The sequence below is a fragment of the Pagrus pagrus genome (assembly GCF_965226575.1).
Source record: "Pagrus pagrus genome assembly, chromosome: 13".
Taxonomy (NCBI): domain Eukaryota; kingdom Metazoa; phylum Chordata; class Actinopteri; order Spariformes; family Sparidae; genus Pagrus; species Pagrus pagrus.
The window spans coordinates 3,426,973-3,443,942 of NC_140197.1; the positions used below are offsets into that span (position 1 = coordinate 3,426,973).

Genomic DNA, 16,970 nt, shown 5'->3' on the forward strand with positions numbered 1-16,970 from the left:
TCTAAAAGCCAACACAAGGAGTTGTGCTATGCTGCCCGTGGCTACTGTTTTTGTTTGGTCTTGTAACGTTGCTTTGTGGGACACTAATGTTTTATTTGATGACTGAAGGATCTGTTTAGTTGTCAGACTGATTACCATCAGACCAACACACCCCTTTCCCGTGCTGCTCACACAGAGTTAGGCTCTGTTACTACCTCCGCTGGCAGATCAGAGGCGGAACAAAACTGTCCGTGGAATGTCGGCGCAAGATTCCCACCTAGAAAAGGCAGTGTGAAGGCTAGTGTTGCATTTCCCCCCTTGATGGCATTTGATGCCAAAAATTTTACTTCAGCGGTGAAGTTGCTGCACTTAACGCTCCTCTATCAGTGCAGACTGGCAGGGTAGAGCACGGGATGGTAGCTGACGAGAAGATTTGACAATGATAAGAAGTAACAGTAATAATGATACCCTCAGTAGTGCATTTATTTCACACAATTCCTACTACAAGTTACACTTTTATTTACATTTGATACAGTCCCAACTTTCTAGCAATTGGGGTTTTTGATTCTGATTCTGATTCTGATAGATGAAATAAGAAAAGCGGTGCACAGTGTATAGTTTGGATACCTCCTTATTCATCTCAAAGAAAACAAACAATATTGTTATAACCTAAGACATGGAAAACATCAGTTTGGTTTCCTAGCTTATAAGAAGTTGATGATTGATTAGGAACAAACAAGGCTTAGGGGAAAGGGAAAATTCAATGACACACTGACGGCAGTATGACATATTCTTACGGAAGTGAGTATGCACAGCTATGGTAACATCTTGCATCTCCTGTTCATTGTGAAGTCATCTGTCAGTCACTGCGTTGGCTTTGGGGCCAGATGCCACTTCTTGTAAATGCATGGAATGCTGTTAGACATTCTTCCAGTTGAAAGACTTCCAAATCAAACTCAACGTGACATGCCAGTGATCGTTGCATCTTTCTCAGCACACCCAAATTAAAAAACAGGACCAAGAGCCTGCAGCAATGCTAGCAGCTCTGTGAGGCGATAGTTAGGTTAATGCTAACCTCAGCATGCTGACATGCTTGCAATGCCAATGCTTAGCCCACGTTTACCAGGTATAATGGTTACCATGTTCAACATTTTAATTAAATGTTGACACAATGTTGCACACAGGTTGGAACCCAACCTCTTTCTTTCACTTTCTCTTTCTTGCTCTCTCTCTTTCCCCCTCCAGCTTTCTTGCTCTTTCAGCGAGGTAAATAAAAAATCACATCATTGTATTTATTGATAATTATCATAGGCAAACTCCATGTAAACAGACAGGCAGGAGCTGCGCTGTAGCAGCAACACAGCTGCCACGTAGCCTATGTGAACACAAACATGCGTGTGAGCAGCAGCAGCTCAGTAACGCAGCCTACATGCAATACACAGGCATGCAGTATGTCCAGTCTGTTACAAGCCAAGTTAACTCCGAGCAATGTTCACCAGAGGTGTGTGTGGATGCACGTAGGTGTGCGTGTAGGTGTGGGTTAGTAGAGAAAAGGGGAAAAGGAAAAGGTGCAAATTGCCTTCCACAAGATACAGACGCATCTGCTATGTTACCACCGGACTACAGAGCAGCTCATTCCTCAGGCTGTGACACTCCTGAACTCATCCTCAACACTCCACCATGAAAAATATGTTTTTTCTTGTGTCGCATAAATGCACTACAACTTACATTTTGTTGTATAACAGTGTGTTGTAAAATGCCAATTAAATGAACCTTGAACATTACAGAGTGCTTCACAATAAACACAAAAACACAGTGATAAAATGCATAGTCATAAAGAGAAATAAAACTAATAACAATGGATGATGCAGGACTTTTGTGTATTGTCAGGAATAAAGTACAGTGTAATTAAAAAAAGAAACTATGCCTACCAATTTAAACACCTTTATATGAAAGACTTTTGATGAATAAAAAAAAATAAAAGCCATGGGTCTTAACGTCAGCATGTTGCCAGGCATTACGGCTGGTGTGATCCCATCGAGAGATGGTCCCTAGTTATTAATCATGCTGTCACTGTAGCAAAGATGACAGTGCCAAAATGTTTTCTTATGTTAGGATTCAACGTGTTTTGTACATGGATTTGTTTGTATAAAACAAAACAAATTCTAGCATAAAATACCATTTCTGCCCTTAGGCGTGACAATTTAGATTAAAGAAAAGCAAGTAGTCTTGTCTTTACAATCTGCACCAGCATGGACGTTGTACATCTTATGTACTGAAGGGCAAGTGTGGGAAATGGAAGAACTAGTGTAGAAGTAGTGTAGAAGTGTAGTAAAAGATCTGAGAATATTTTTCAAACAGGTTCAAACCTTTTGTTCTGAATTTAATTGAGTTTATTATGCATGTTAAACTATAAGCTAGACCGATTAACTATCAGCAGGGTACAATGGTACTAACATGAGGATACAGCGTTCCAACAGAGGACAAAACATGTTATCCTACAATTTACAACAGAAACTGTGTGAGAGAGCCCACTATCACGTGTAAAGCATGTGTGCAAGCTCAGGATTTTAGAACAATGTGTATGTGCTTTTACCCTCCGCTACAGCACCTACATCCTTTCACTACCAGCTTAGCTTATGATAGGTTGATTTGTGTTTGAGGCGGGTCTTCAGTGCTAGAAGGTCAATGTAGAGGATTTGATTGAGGACAGCAGAGGCACAGAGCAGTCCACCGTGCAGCGCCCCCGCCATGCCGTTACAGAAAACATCCTGACCTGCACACACAGAAACATAAGAGCAGGTGTGTCAGTCTCTGTAGAATCCAGACCAGATGATGTCCGTCAGTCAGCTCACCCACCTGTTAGGTACAGTCCGTCGATGGGTGTCTGTGGTCTTGTCCTAGCAACCGTTTCTGGGGTGAAGCGTTCCAAGTTGTGTTCAGCACCATACATCTCGCCTCTTGGAGCGCCCAGATAGTGGCCATTAGTTAGAGGAGTGGCAGCATCCACCATCACCACCTGATCAACACACGCACGCACGCACGCACGCACGCACGCACGCACGCACACACACACACACACACACACACACACACACACACACACACACACACACACACACACACACACACACACACACACACACACACACATTGAATCTGTTGAATTTGTAGACAAAACTACACCAACAGCAGACAATGATAAATATACAATTGTAGCCACTTTAACTGTCATTGTATGTGTAGAGACACAGCAATATTGTGAATGGTGGTGTGTAATTACAGTAAAAAAAAAGGCATATTAAATACAGCAATATTACAGCAAAGGAAATTGTGTCACCTAAGTTCCATCCACTGAATAAGGCCATGGGATATTGTCAAAAACCCCAGGAAAAAAATAGCAAGTGAACACTGAGTTTAGATCAGTTATCACACTTGGGTTCCAAAAGTCAAGAACTAATCTCCCTGCCCAAATCTAGTTAGATAGTGGGTGCACTGTACTTCAGGAATACTATAAATTAAAGTTACGTGCATTTAATTTTTTTGTTTTTGTTTGTTTGTTTGTTTGTTTGATTTGTTTTGGTTACTTTAGTGGCAACACAACACTTATATTATAATCCCATTAAGATGATTTTGTAAATCGTAAAGCCCCTAAGCGCCATATGTGTGGAAACCGGTTGCAATGGTTTATCTTCAGGTGGAGCAGTGATGATGGAGGCTGAAGCATTTCTTCAGTGAGAAATCAGTTGTTCTTACTGTATCATAGGCATACAATATTTGATGCTTGTGAGAGAGTGTCAGAGCATGAGGTCATCAATAGTATGCTTCAGCTTTTTGTTTTTCAACAGTACTGTAAATAGAGAAAGCTTGTGAACTGGAAGTCCCCACCATTTTGTTTCTGTACTGTGAAAAAAGAGGCTAAAGAAACTCTGATGAAACTGTAAAACAAGTTGGTGGGCGGATAAATATTTCACTTCTCTTGGCAGAGCAGCTTGGGAGATGATGGGAGGCACGGTGATGACACGCAGCAAGACATATTTGACCACCTGGTACAGGGTAAGGAGGATTCTAAACGTCTTTCATAAACTTTCTCTCAGACAAGGGGCTTGCTCAGATGCAGACTATACCATCATTATTTCACTCCTCAGTTAACCCTCTCTGAAGAGGAAATCTCTGAAGAACCTATCGTCTCCCCAAGTGTGTGGTCGGAGCAGCCAGGTGGGGGGCTCTATCCAGGTGGTGCAGCGCTCTCAACCTCCCCTTTGTAACTGTCCACCAAACCACACTTTTGTCCCGGATTCAGCCAAATCTCTACTACTCCAGTGGGGGCACGCCTCTAAGCCTGCCCCGTCTGTAGCCACAGCAAAGTCTTGCTCCCACTAGTCTGCTGCGCCCCTTACCTGTGCCTCACCGACACTGGTCCCACACAGCCGTGAATTTCGTCACTGGCCTGCCTCCATCAGAAGTTTAAACCACCATTATCACCATTGTCGACAGATTCTCCAAGGCTGTTCATTTCATTCCCCTGCTTAAACGCCCATCCGCCCTACAAACTGCCAATCTGTTAGTCCTCCATGTTTTCAATCTCCATGGGATTCCCATGGACATAGTCTCAGACAGGGGTCCACAGTTCACCTAGATACATTGGACCCTTTGAAATAGACAGGATTGTTAACCCTGCTGTGGTCCGGCTCAAGCTCCCTCCAGCACTCAAGGTGCACCCCTCCCTTCATGTGTTGCTTCCAAAGCCTGTTTCTTCCAGCCCAGCAGAGGGAGAGATACTCATGTTTCCTGAGAGCTAACAATATTGCTTGGAGACTACTGTTGGACTGTTGCTTTTTTTTAATCGCTTCAAGTGTAAGCTTTATCTACTGTTCTCCTGAGTGTGATTAGTAATGGATAAATAAATGACAGAAATGCTACAGTGTAACTAACTGTATAACTGTATAAATCCATCGGCATACATATTATCCAAATACAAACACACCTTATCTCGTAATTGAGGGAAGATTTTTAGTGCCCAGTCTAGCAGCTCTTGGGCCATGCTGTTCTTCAGATCCAGGTAGTCCTGTCCTCTCTTGCCAAGCTTTGTCCCCTCCCATTCCTCGAACCACTCATAGCGGGCCATGGTTAGCAATGTCATACAGGACTTGCCTGCAGAAGTGAAATGAAGAAAGTGTGATACTGATGTTTCAGTTCATTAAACCTTATTTTCTCGAATAAAATACTCATTTATCTAGCAAAGAGAGATGACTTTGGAAATGCTTTTGTCCATTCCAGGTAACATGTCATGGTTTTAGGAGATAGAATGGCATTAATGTTAGCTTAAAGAAGTTAGGTCAAGCTGATAAAATTTGTCAGCTAGTCATCATTTCAGCAGAGAAAATCCACTTTGTTGCAACAGCAAATACAGACGAATTATTTTTAAAAAAGATGATGAATTTCGCGCAATAAATCTGTCAATGCTGTTATTGTGAAGTGTATATCGTCACTGTCGAGTCAAAACCACTTTTCTCCAAAATGTCAGCTTTTCGTGAGCTGAGGAAAACAGCCATGTTTTCAGCTTTGTAGCATTGCGTTGATGACTTTGAAGGATGGAGTGCTCCTTTATGAGACAATTCTCCTACTTCTGTAGCTAAACATTTACACTTTTATCAAAAAATTCAAAAACACCAAAGTTGAAGATATGTGGTTTTCACTGGACAGCGACGATATGTGCCTTGCTAGAATGGAAAGCTTGACTTAGCAAACGTAGTGTTTGAAGATTGCAGGAAAGCATGTATAAGAAATTGAGAATCCTATCCAATAAAAACTGAATTTGCTGTTGCTGATCACATGATTGCATGTCTTCCAGAGAAGAGTACATCGGCTTGAGGAGGCAAAGACAAGATCAAAGATGGCAAAGGAGTCACTGAAGTGGGAGGTGGTATCAGATTTGAAGGTAAACTAAAAAGTATACATTTATATGTATCATGTGAATGTGTTACCTGGGTGTCTGATGCTGGCTGTAGGGTCTTTAGCGGATGGGAAGGTAATGAACATCATGGGAATGTTCCCCAGTACCTGGTCTCTGCTCAGAGAAGAGTATCGCTCCATACTTCACAGACACACACACACAGACACAGGCTTTATAGGCAGAACATCAGCTTCTAAATCTATGATGCTATCAAACGTGAGACAGGGATGTGTCAAATTACTCCTGACTATGTATTTGGAATGGAACGTTTGAGGGTCTAGATAGATGGGGAGGAAAATTAAGAATCAGAAAACTCCTTTAGACTACTTAAACCTTAAGACGTGTAACACCTGTGTCTCATTATCTCCACCTCCCTTGTGTATATAGTCTGCTTGCTCCCTGTCTTCTGTGCCAGTTCGCCTTTGTCTCTTATAGCAATAGTCCAACATTTCTTCTAGTGATAGCCTTCTTAGTGTTTTTGACCCTGTTTTTTAGTCTTGACTTTTGCCTTTGACTGAATCCTTTGTTAATGTTTGCTTCGCTGACTGACCTCCTGTGTACCGAACCTGTCTCCAGTAAAGAGTTTTTGCTTTGAAACTGAACTCTCTTGAGTCGTGCATTTGGGTCCTAATCTAGGCCTTGACTAGACTACCTCATGAATCTGATTGAGAGAATTCCAGAAGTGTGCAAAGCTGTCAACAAAGCAAAAGGTGGCTACTTTGAAGAATATATAATACAAATCCAATTCTGGTTTGTTTAACACTTTTTTGTTAACTACATAATTCCATATGTGTTCTTTCTTAGTTTGGATGTCTTCAGTATTGATCTACAATATAGAAAATAATAAAAATAAAGAAAAAACATTGAATGACAAGGTGTGTCCAAACTTTTGACTGGTAGTGTACGTCTGTTTAATGTCCTTCACGTTTGCAAGGATTAAGCATCCTTCACGACCATCTACATATGCTGCTTCATCTCAAGAAACAACCCATAACGGTTCATGATGGAGAGGTACTCAATAATTATTACCTTTCTGCCTTGATAATAGGACAGGTCATTAAAAATGATCAATAATTACCTATATTAACCGATATGCATCCAAGAAAATATAAATATAACATGAAATATTAAAAAAAACCTACAGTGAGTCCAAGTCATTGTCTTTATACATCCAGAAGTTGGTGGAAACAATGCCCAGCTCCTCTTTGGATCCATCCAGACCAACAAAGACCAAGAAGGAGCCCATACCATGACGCACCATACCCAGCAGTGACTGGATCTCTGCACACGTTACAAGAAATATGCAGTAGTAAAAGATGGCAGAAGAGAAAAAAGTGCAATGTCGTTTACCATACTATGTTACCTGATTTGTCCTGTATGTGTTGAGGCAGAAACTTCTGGAAGGTGTTGAAGATCCCAGCATTGGAAATGACAACAGGGGCATGGATCTCAATCTCTTCTTGTCCTTTAAGCACGGTTACACCTAACACAGACGTACACAGTGTTAATTACAAGTAATTATGGCTTCTAATTTGACTTGGACTCGCCCAAAAGACTTAAGAAATAGCTCTGTTTGAAAGGCTATATAGGGAGTCAGAGTATCTCACTGCATACTTCCATGAACTGAACAAACTGTGCACACTTGCATGGAAAATGCCACTACATCACAGAATCTGCCCCCCCTTCTCACCATAAGCCTTCTCATGCTGGTTGAGCAGGATGCGTTGCACAGGAGCCCTGACCAGCACGGCACCGCCTGCCTGCTGAATGACAGGGATGATGTGAAAAGCAAACTCACTGGCACCCCCCCGTGGATAGTACGCACCACGCTTATAGTGGTGAAGAAGGAGAGCATTGATGAGAAAGCTGGACTCTTTAGGAGGGACACCTGAAATGACAAAATACAGAGCATTGAAGAGGAAAAATATTGAGTGTGTGGTAAATGATGCATACAGGTGTGAGTGTCCATCACCATAGAACAGGTAGGCAGACAGAGCCTGCAGGTCCTTGTTCTGAGTGAGGCGAGACATTATCTCTGTGTGGTTGGTTGCTGCCAGATGGAACACTGAAGATATACGATCTAATAGACCAGTCCGAACCAGAAAGTTAACCAGCCAGTATGGTATGATCTTCAAGGTGGCAATAAGTGGTGTCCGCCTTGCGGCTAGCTGCAAGAGGAGGAGGAGGATTTATCAGAATCAACAATACACTTCTCTTACAAAGCACCTGCAAATACATTTTAAGCATTTTGCACTAAATGTGCTTTCAATCTGCGACCACAACCCCCTCTACCTCACTTGTTTTCAATGTAAACACAGCTAGGGGAAATGATACAGGACCTAATTTTACTGGGATCTTAGATCTTTGAAACACCTTTCCAAACACCTTTTCACCAGCAAAGAACAGGCAAACGAATCAAGAGATACTGAAAGAACATCTGTTTTAAACTGATTATGTGGTCTGGGACAACAAAAATGTTTATGATTCTAGTTAACAAAACTTGCTTTATTAATCGTGTTGTTTTGCTAACATTTGTGCTATTTTAAGCTACAAACCACTTTACTCTTAGTATGTCCTAGCTACCTGTGCACCACAGGCTGGTAGGATCAGAGGTGGCTAGGACATTCAAAAAAAGAACAGTCATACTAGCACATTACGTGAAAACAACAAAGAAAATAATATAGATTAGGGGGCTTAGATCAGTGAGAGAAAAAACTACATAGAATTAGGTGTCATCTGCATAGTAGCGAAAAACAGCTCTAAGTATGCAGATGGTGACAATTAATGGTATTACAAACAGAAAATTAGCAGGCCAGGACTTGAGCCTTGTGGCACTCCAAATCTTTATTTTGTCAAAGGAAAATTTACCAAAGGTCAAATATTACAACCTTGTTTGTTTATTAAATCCTGCCTAATGCCTTACCTGTTTTCCATTTGCATACATTATTCCCTAATGATTATCATTACCTCCCTCCCTCTCTACCTTCATCAATCTAATGAACTCATCAATGGCCTCCTCTTCTCCTGGGAATTGCTTCTTCAGGTTAGCTGCCATCTCAGTCTTGCCGGCATGGATATGATACTCCCTGAGAATATGAAAGAAGTGGATCAGAGATGGTGGGATATTATGTTTTGATTAGTTTGAAGCCAGGTGATACGTAGTCATCTGTAGGTACAAAAAGTATCAAAAGTATGGAAAACATAAATTAGTAGAGTTAGTAGCCTTGAGAAGTATTAGTAAAAAAATATATAGTTCATTGTCAGTTTTTATGTGTTTTCTCTTGTGTTGAGGTTGAATACTCCTGGTAATTAGCTCACAGTGCTATGTAGAGAAATAATAATAAAAGACAGCATAAAAAAGAAAGAAATAATTTAAATGTGCACTAATTATGATGTAACAAAACATGGCGTACCTCCGCTGGTCAGGCTGACCCAGGAGCAGTGAATCAAAGTGCTGCTCCAGCCGTGTGAACTGCAGCTGTCCTTCTGTGATCTGATCTAGAGCAACCCTCAGCAGGCTGTTCTCGTGAAGCTGGCCCAGGTAATGTATACCTGGTGGTGGCAGGGGACTTGTTAAATCAATTTAATTTATATAATGCTTTAAAATGTAAAACATAAAACAACTTTGTTCCAAAGTGCTACACCGTTCTCCTTTCAAGGTCATCAAATACAGAAGTATCATCATGCCCTCAGCGTTTCATACAGTCTACAGTGTATGAAGCAGGGTGCATCAAACCATGCAGCCGAAAACTGTTCCCAAAAAGTAATGATGACTGTGTTCGGTGGTTTTTGGTTTAAATAAGACTACTTGTTCAAGTTCAGATTTTCTCTTTAAGTTAATGCTGCTTCGGGGAAATAGACTAAATGCATTGAATGCAAATGTATTAATACCACTAGATTGTTTATCATACCATCTACTTTATTTAGGTTAATCCTAATAATCATCAATCATTAATTCTGACTGAATCCTTTTTCTGTCACAATTTAACAAAGGGGACCCAAACGCAAGACACACAGGCAGACAAGTAACTGAACGAACAGGCGAGCTTTAATTAAATAAAGCTGAAGTCCAAATCCATAACATCCAAAAACCAAAAATAGAAGATATAAAAGGCAGATAGCAAAACTGCAGAAATCCAAGAACAAAAGGAAAAACAAAGTACAAACAATGCACAAACCAGGAAAATACAAGGAATCAAAAGCCGGAAAAGCCATGGGGAGATGGGATGGGAGACCCAGGAAAAGGACTCTGGGAACTTAACAGACAAACTACATGGTTGGGTACACCCAGGTGAAAAACATCAGGAGGGGCAGACAATCTCAAAGGCGGGAAACAGACAAATGGAAGAAACAGAAAGTGAGAGATGACACAGGAGGATATAACTTCAAAATAAAACAGGAAATGAGAAAAGCACAAACTCAAACTGACATTTTTCTCGATGTAAAATCTGGGCTTAATATTCCAATTATAAATTTAAACACATTATAATTATGATATTTAACCAGTTGGAAGAAAATCTAAAACTGCAAGTAAATGAAAAGGTACATTGCATCTGCCAGGAAAAAGTGTCCAGGTGTGCTGGTGTGTGTTTGTACACTTTGCCTTCTTACCCACATCAAACTCAAATCCCTTATTCTGAAAGGTGTGTGTGCAGCCTCCAGCCTGATCATGCTGCTCCAGCACTAGAACTCTCTTCCCAGCTTTTGACAAAAGCGCTGCTGCTGTCAAACCTCCCACACCACTGCCAATCACCACTGCATCCAGAGCAGGGGGAACCCGGTCCACACGAAACCCTGCAGGGAAGCATGCAACGCAATGTGATATCGATTTAGCGGAAGGTTGTGAGGCTGGTCTCCAGAACACTTTCTTGACATCCTGAACAGAATAATGTTTTTTAATCACATACCAACCCATATAGCCTGTTAATGAAGTCAAAACGATCAGAGAACTGGCTATCTACAAATACTGTGAGTTCAGGTCATATCAGCCAATGTGATTTATCAGTTATTTTCCAAGAAGCAGTCAACAAATGGTCATTTCTTTCCACTAAACTTCCAACTGGTTTCTGCTAAACTTCTGCTGATAATGCCGCCTTAATTTCCAACTAGCTTCTGGCTTACTTCTGCTGGTCAGGAAGTTTAAGTACATATTCGAACAATCTACATTTTCACCATTTTCTTTCACTTCAGCAGATCAGCCAGACTTTGGAACAATTTTCCTTGAAACTTTTTTCATACATAGCCACCATAAATTTCTAATTACTGAATACAACTGCATAATGAAGAATCAAGTGACTAATTTCCTGATATTTAAAGGTTCATTCCTTAAGTGCCTTTAAAGGCCTCTTAATAATGTCTTCATACCACTCAGCTTAAATGTCACTCTCTTTATATTTTTATATTTTGAGAAAATAACACATTACCAAATAAATTCATGACAGGAAAAAGTTGAAGTATAAAAGCATTTGTATTATTATTAACTGTGAGTGTGTGTGATTGTGGCAGAGAAAGAGAGCCTGATTGTTGATCGTTAAACTGGTGAGAATACAAGTTATGGTGGCCATAACGAAGGCAAATGTGCTGCAGCTTAAGACACAAACACGAGCAAATCTGACGACACAAGAATCAAGGAAACATGCTGCAAATACACACAACGCAACTAAACACACTTAAAGCGCTGGTTGTTTTTGTAGTGTGTTTCCTGAATGCTTTGCGCATGTTGTCAAATTGATGTCGAGGTTTTCTTAATTTTCTCATGTTTTGTCTGTTTACGTGTGTTTTCTTCAGCTGCAGGTTATCGTCCTTGTCGGCCACCAAAGTAAATGATTAAAAAACTTCAATTTATGAACTTGGACAGAAACTAGTTGGAGATTATAATGGCCTGATCAGCAAAAGTTAAGGAGAAAACCAGTTGAAATGTTTTTTGAAATGTACTAAAGAAATTAGCAGCTATTTATTAATTGCTTGTTGGAGAATAGTAGAATATTATTATTAAGTGATATTAGGTGGAATTTTCAATCAATTAGGTAGTTATTGTGGTAAGACATTTCAAACAAGTCGCTTGGTAATTTCAACCATGAAAGTTTCAAACATGTAAAATTAAGTGTTACCAAGATTATTACTTATATATATTATATTATACATATATTATTTACTAAGTTATACTTTTGCTCAGGATTGTTATTTTTAACTCTCACATATGATGACATATGACACCTCTCTGCAAGTCTCTGCTCCTTATCTCCCAACACCTCCAAAAGATTTCTTGCAGCCCTACCAACAATAATTTAAAGGATAACTACCGTTTTTTACAACCTGGACCTTATTTCTAGCAAAATATATGGTCATTTACTCACCCAGATAACTTTGGTGTCATTTGAAGTCGTTCAGACGAAATTAGATCCAGTGTAGCGCCGATATATCCATATAATGCGAGTGACGGGGCATTGACACACAGCCTCTATATAACCCATTATCTGCCACGAAACTAGTTCATTTCACTAATATTTTGTCATGATATGCTAGCGCTATTCCCCTCTGAGTCCGGGCTCGTCCGTTATCAACATCCAGGGTCAAACTAGCAGTAGCAGCTACAGGTAAACAAGCCGGGCTGTCGCGGGTGCGCGCAGCTCAGAGATGACATCCTCCAGGTCAGAGGTAGTAGGTCAACCTACAGACCCCGGATGTTGACAATAGACGAGCCCGGACTCAGAGGGGAATAGCGCTAGCGTATCATAACAAAATATTGGTGAAATGAACTATTTTCGTGGCAGATAATGCTCATAAAGGCTGCGCTTCGGTGCCCCGTCACTCGCATTATATGGATATATCGGCGCTACACTGGATCTAATTTCGTCCGAACGACTTCAAATGACACCAAAGTTATCTGGGTGAGTAAATGACCATATATTTTGCTAGAAATAAGGTCCAAGTTGTAAAAAACGGTAGTTATCCTTTAAAGATCACACTTTGTGTAATGGTTGATTTAATGATTCATTAAAATCAAACTTCTAGTCCTTATTTTGGTCAAAAACACGTAATTAGTTGGGTGATGAGGGATAACACATACTCTGGTAGACATGACAGTACATGCAGTATAAGAAAAATACAGAATGTACTATATGGATCACGTCTTGAATCAAGCAATACAAGATTCAAGACTCTGCATCAAAAAAAAGCCTTTCTCACCTCTCTTCAGCCTATCGTCCCTCTGTCTGCTGTCTGTGACCAAGGGTCCTGGAGGCCTCAGGCACTTCTCGCTGAACACCTTGTAGCGTTTCCCGGTGGTCAGGAAGAAGACAATGACCACCACCAGCAGCACACAGCTCAATATCCCCAGCAGCCACCACCACATAATGCACCCACGGTACAGCACTCACAGCGAGCTGCAGATGAGAGGGAGAAAACAGCAGGGATGGAGAGGAAAACGGCAAATACAGAAGAAAACACTGAGATAGATTGAGAGAATAATCAGAAAAGTGGGGGACGAGGAGAAGGAAGGAGTGAAGGACGAAGAGAGAAGTGGCTAAGAGGGGGAAGATGAAGAGCTTTCCCTCAAAACGAGCACTGATCTACAGGAGAGGATTAAAGTGAGGGGTGGAGAAAGGGAGAAGGAGGGTAGATGCTCATTAATGTTTAGAGATAAGAACAAGGACATATAACACATGACATTTTGGAAATTCTGACTCCCACAAAGAGCAAATACCACATTCTCCACACCAAGGACATGAGACTGGCAGAGAAGAGAGATCTAGCTGTTTATTACTTCGTCAGACTCCATTTGGAGTGGTGGACACACCTACAGCCAATTAGCTGCTTGTTACTGAACTGCCTCAGGATGAATATTTTGATAAAAGTTGTACTGTAACGCTTGAAATCATCGTATTTCGCTGCATCATTCTGGACAAAGATGCTTTCAGAGCTGAGATGCTGTGAATGGGATACTTAAGGGCCTTTTGGTTAGACAGGCTGTGTTGCATGTTTTTGTCAGAACATATTTATCACTATTTCAACTGAACTTTCCAGAAGCCATGATGACGGCATTTCAGAGAAAAACACAACAATTATACATTCTTTCACGTCAAAAGTTTTACTTATCACATGTCCACACAACTTTTTGGTGTTGGACAACACGTCGCACAACACATTATATACAAAAATCACAGTTTGCAGCAAACATTTAAAAATGGGAACCGCATCTCCAAACACCACAGCAAACTATTGCATCAGTAATTGAAAAAAAAAAATCCTTGAACTGAGAGAAATATATATCATAATCCGCAAAATACAAATATATCGCTGAGCTATATACTTGATTTTTCTTGGAAAAAAGTGTTTCATGATTAGTGCATTAAATATGAGCCATATGTTGTGTATCATTATACTATTTAGGCAAGGCAAGGCAAGTTTATTTGTATAGCACAATTCAGACACAAGGCAACTCAAAGTGCTTTACAGGCGCATAAAAATTACATTAAAAGCATTTTAAAACAGGTTAAGAAATAGGAAAGCAGGCTAAAATGGAAAAATTACATTAAAAGCATTTAAAATACATTAAAACAAAACATTAAGAAAATAAAAGTCAGAGAAAATAAAAGTCACGGTGTAATTCAAAGCCTTAAAAATGCTTCAGTGAATTTAAAATAATTAAAACAGTTAAAATTGACACAACCGCAGATATCAAAGTAGAAGTTGACACTATAGGAAAGCTGCAGTAAACAGTAATGTTTTCAGCCCTCATTTAAATGAGCTGACAGTTTGTGCACACCTCAGGTGTTCAGGGAGTTTGTTCCACAGGTGGGGACCATGGAAGCTAAATGCAGCTTCACCCTGCTTGGTTCTGACCCTGGGGACACTGAGTAGACCTGTCCCTGATGACCTGAGGGCTCTGGGTGCTTCATACCCAACCAGCAGCTCTGACATGTATTTAGGTCCAAGACCATTTAGTGATTTGTAGACCAGTAACAGGATTTTAAACTCTATCCTTTGGCTCACAGGGAGCCAGTGCAGGGATTTAAGGACAGGTGTGATATGGTCCGTTTTCCTGCTGTTGGTCAGGACCCTGGCAGCAGTATTCTGGATGAGCCGCAGCTGCTTGATTGATTTTTTACTGAGACCTGTAAAGACACCATTACAATAATCTAACCTACTAAGAATAAATGCATGAACTAGTTTTTCCATGTCTTGTTTAGACAGAAGTCCTTTAATTCGTGCAATGTTTTTGAGATGATAATAGGCTGATTTAGTGATAGTCTTTATGTGGGTGTTAAAATTCAGGTCTGAGTCCATAACTACACCCAGATTTCTGGCTTGGTCAGTGGTTTTTAGTGTAATTGAGTGAAGTTGGCGACTGACCTCAAGCCTTGCGTTTGAATACCTGAAGGTTTTCACTTGCAACACTGACTTTATATCTAGTGTAACATTAGTTAGAGAATTTTACTACTTACGATTTCACTTTTTTCTTTTCTTAAATGATCGTATTTCCCTTGTTTTCATAAATAAAGCACATCTTCATATTTTCTTGTTAATTGCAATATGTAATTTATGCTGCTGGGTTTTCCTCAATCAAAAAACAAAAGACGCACATAGTCATGGGAGCTCTAATTTTCATCTTTAAACAACCACCATTGCTGATGAAAATCAATCTGACGGGCCTCGGGCAGAAATATTTGAGGACAAATGTTTTAAAATTTTATTCATGTTACGTTTAGTCTCAATAACCGACTTCTGTTCTCACTCGCTCCCACGGGTGACAAAATGAAACTTACTTACCTCTAATAAAATGTCAGATTTTTTGCGATTGAACATTGTTGGCAACATTTGGTTAATGCAAGTGCAAAACTCAAGAAAATATAATAGACTAAATACACAGACACTAATCACAAGACGAGGTACAGGTGAGTGAAGACGGACAGGTGAGGTAATGAATGAAAAAACACACAAGAGGAAGTGACAAGTAAGACACGACACACAAGGGAACAATTTCAAAATAAAACAGGAAACTAAACCAAACATACAGAATCATGACACACTTGAGTCATAGGATTAACCATTTATTGCAACAAATGGAAATACAGTTATGCTTGGTGCTGATGGCTCCACTCTTAAGGCACTCCCTGAATTGACCTAAATTGACATGCAGGGTATACAAGAGTGAGCTCTAAGCAAGACAATAATAGCAGTTTACATTTTTTAACCTTGAGCCATCATAGGACTCTCAGCTAGAGACGGTGGAGGCTCGGGTGATGGCAGCTTGCCCCAGCAGCATTTGAGTAGCAGGGATGTGAACGAGAGGGGAACCGTATTTAAACGGACCGCCCTGTGGCGAGAATAGCTGTGGTTGGTGTGTGACTGATTGATAACAACGATCCTATTGGCGGCTGTCTGCTGGCTACAGCTGGGGCGTATGACTTCTGTGTCCTGCATGAACTAACGCTAAGCTTCATTTTAAAATCGTTTTATTCATTTTATGCAGGCAATACAGAGCAGCGTGTCTATTACAGAGCCTCTGCTTATAGAAAAGAGACAAAAGAAACCTTAACAAATATTCCACTAACCCCTGTCGTTGTCGGTCTAGTTAAGTCAAAAAGGATTTGTTCATTGAGGATTTAATGAGATTGAGGTTTGGGTTTTCATCAATTTGAGGGTACGTAAACGAGTCTAGGGGGTTGGGGGTCAGTCAGAGGTGTACAGTTTGTTGTAGAATTTGAAAAAGATCTACTGATATCAGTTGGATCAGAAGTGTAGCTTCCATCAGATAATATGATTTTGGGAATTAATCTAGAGTATACCAGCTTTATCTCCCTGTTCAAAGAAAATCTGTTGGGATTGTTGATGAAGGTTCTCAGTCATCCAGGTCATGGTAAATCTAAGTGCTGTATCGTAGGAAACTGGACTTGTTTCAGTGTCCTACGATGTTTCACCTCTCATCCAAGAGACTTCTTCAGTTCTAATTAACTGGAGGGGAGTTGCAGGCTTTTAAACTCTGTGTGGGAGTGTCCTTACAGAGTTGTTAAGGACACGTGTGAGCTCTGTG

General features: G+C 40.4%; 1 protein-coding gene across 3 annotated transcripts; it reads right to left on the reverse strand.

Moving 5' to 3' along the window:
* Window positions 1-1,842: 1,842 nt before the first annotated feature.
* Window positions 1,843-15,786, reverse strand: LOC311268538 (all-trans-retinol 13,14-reductase-like). 3 transcript variants are annotated; one of them, XM_084372217.1, is made up of 13 exons: window positions 15,707-15,786; window positions 13,124-13,320; window positions 10,547-10,729; window positions 9,349-9,487; window positions 8,919-9,021; window positions 7,908-8,103; window positions 7,626-7,823; window positions 7,299-7,418; window positions 7,078-7,216; window positions 5,967-6,076; window positions 4,967-5,133; window positions 2,839-2,998; window positions 1,843-2,755 (listed from the first exon to the last, which is right to left on the reverse strand). In XM_084372217.1, exons 2-13 carry the CDS (start codon window positions 13,287-13,289, stop codon window positions 2,604-2,606), a joined length of 1,833 nt encoding a protein of 610 aa, XP_084228343.1. In that variant the 5' UTR covers window positions 13,290-13,320; window positions 15,707-15,786; the 3' UTR covers window positions 1,843-2,603. The 3 variants fall into 3 exon arrangements, with proteins under 3 accessions (XP_084228343.1, XP_084228341.1, XP_084228342.1); XM_084372215.1 differs by having other exon boundaries at window positions 13,124-13,506; window positions 15,707-15,776; XM_084372216.1 differs by having other exon boundaries at window positions 13,124-13,501; window positions 15,707-15,758.
* Between the last annotated feature and the right edge of the window lie 1,184 nt (window positions 15,787-16,970).

Coding starts and splice junctions, on each gene's coding strand:
- LOC311268538 (XM_084372217.1), bottom strand. CDS start 13,289: ATGTGGTGGTGGCTGCTGGGGATATTGAGCTGTGTGCTGCTGGTGGTG. Junction 7,217..7,298: donor ACACATACAGGACAAATCAG/GTAACATAGTAT, acceptor TAACGTGTGCAG/AGATCCAGTCACTGCTGGGT. Junction 2,756..2,838: donor CGACGGACTGTACCTAACAG/GTGGGTGAGCTG, acceptor CTGTGTGTGCAG/GTCAGGATGTTTTCTGTAAC.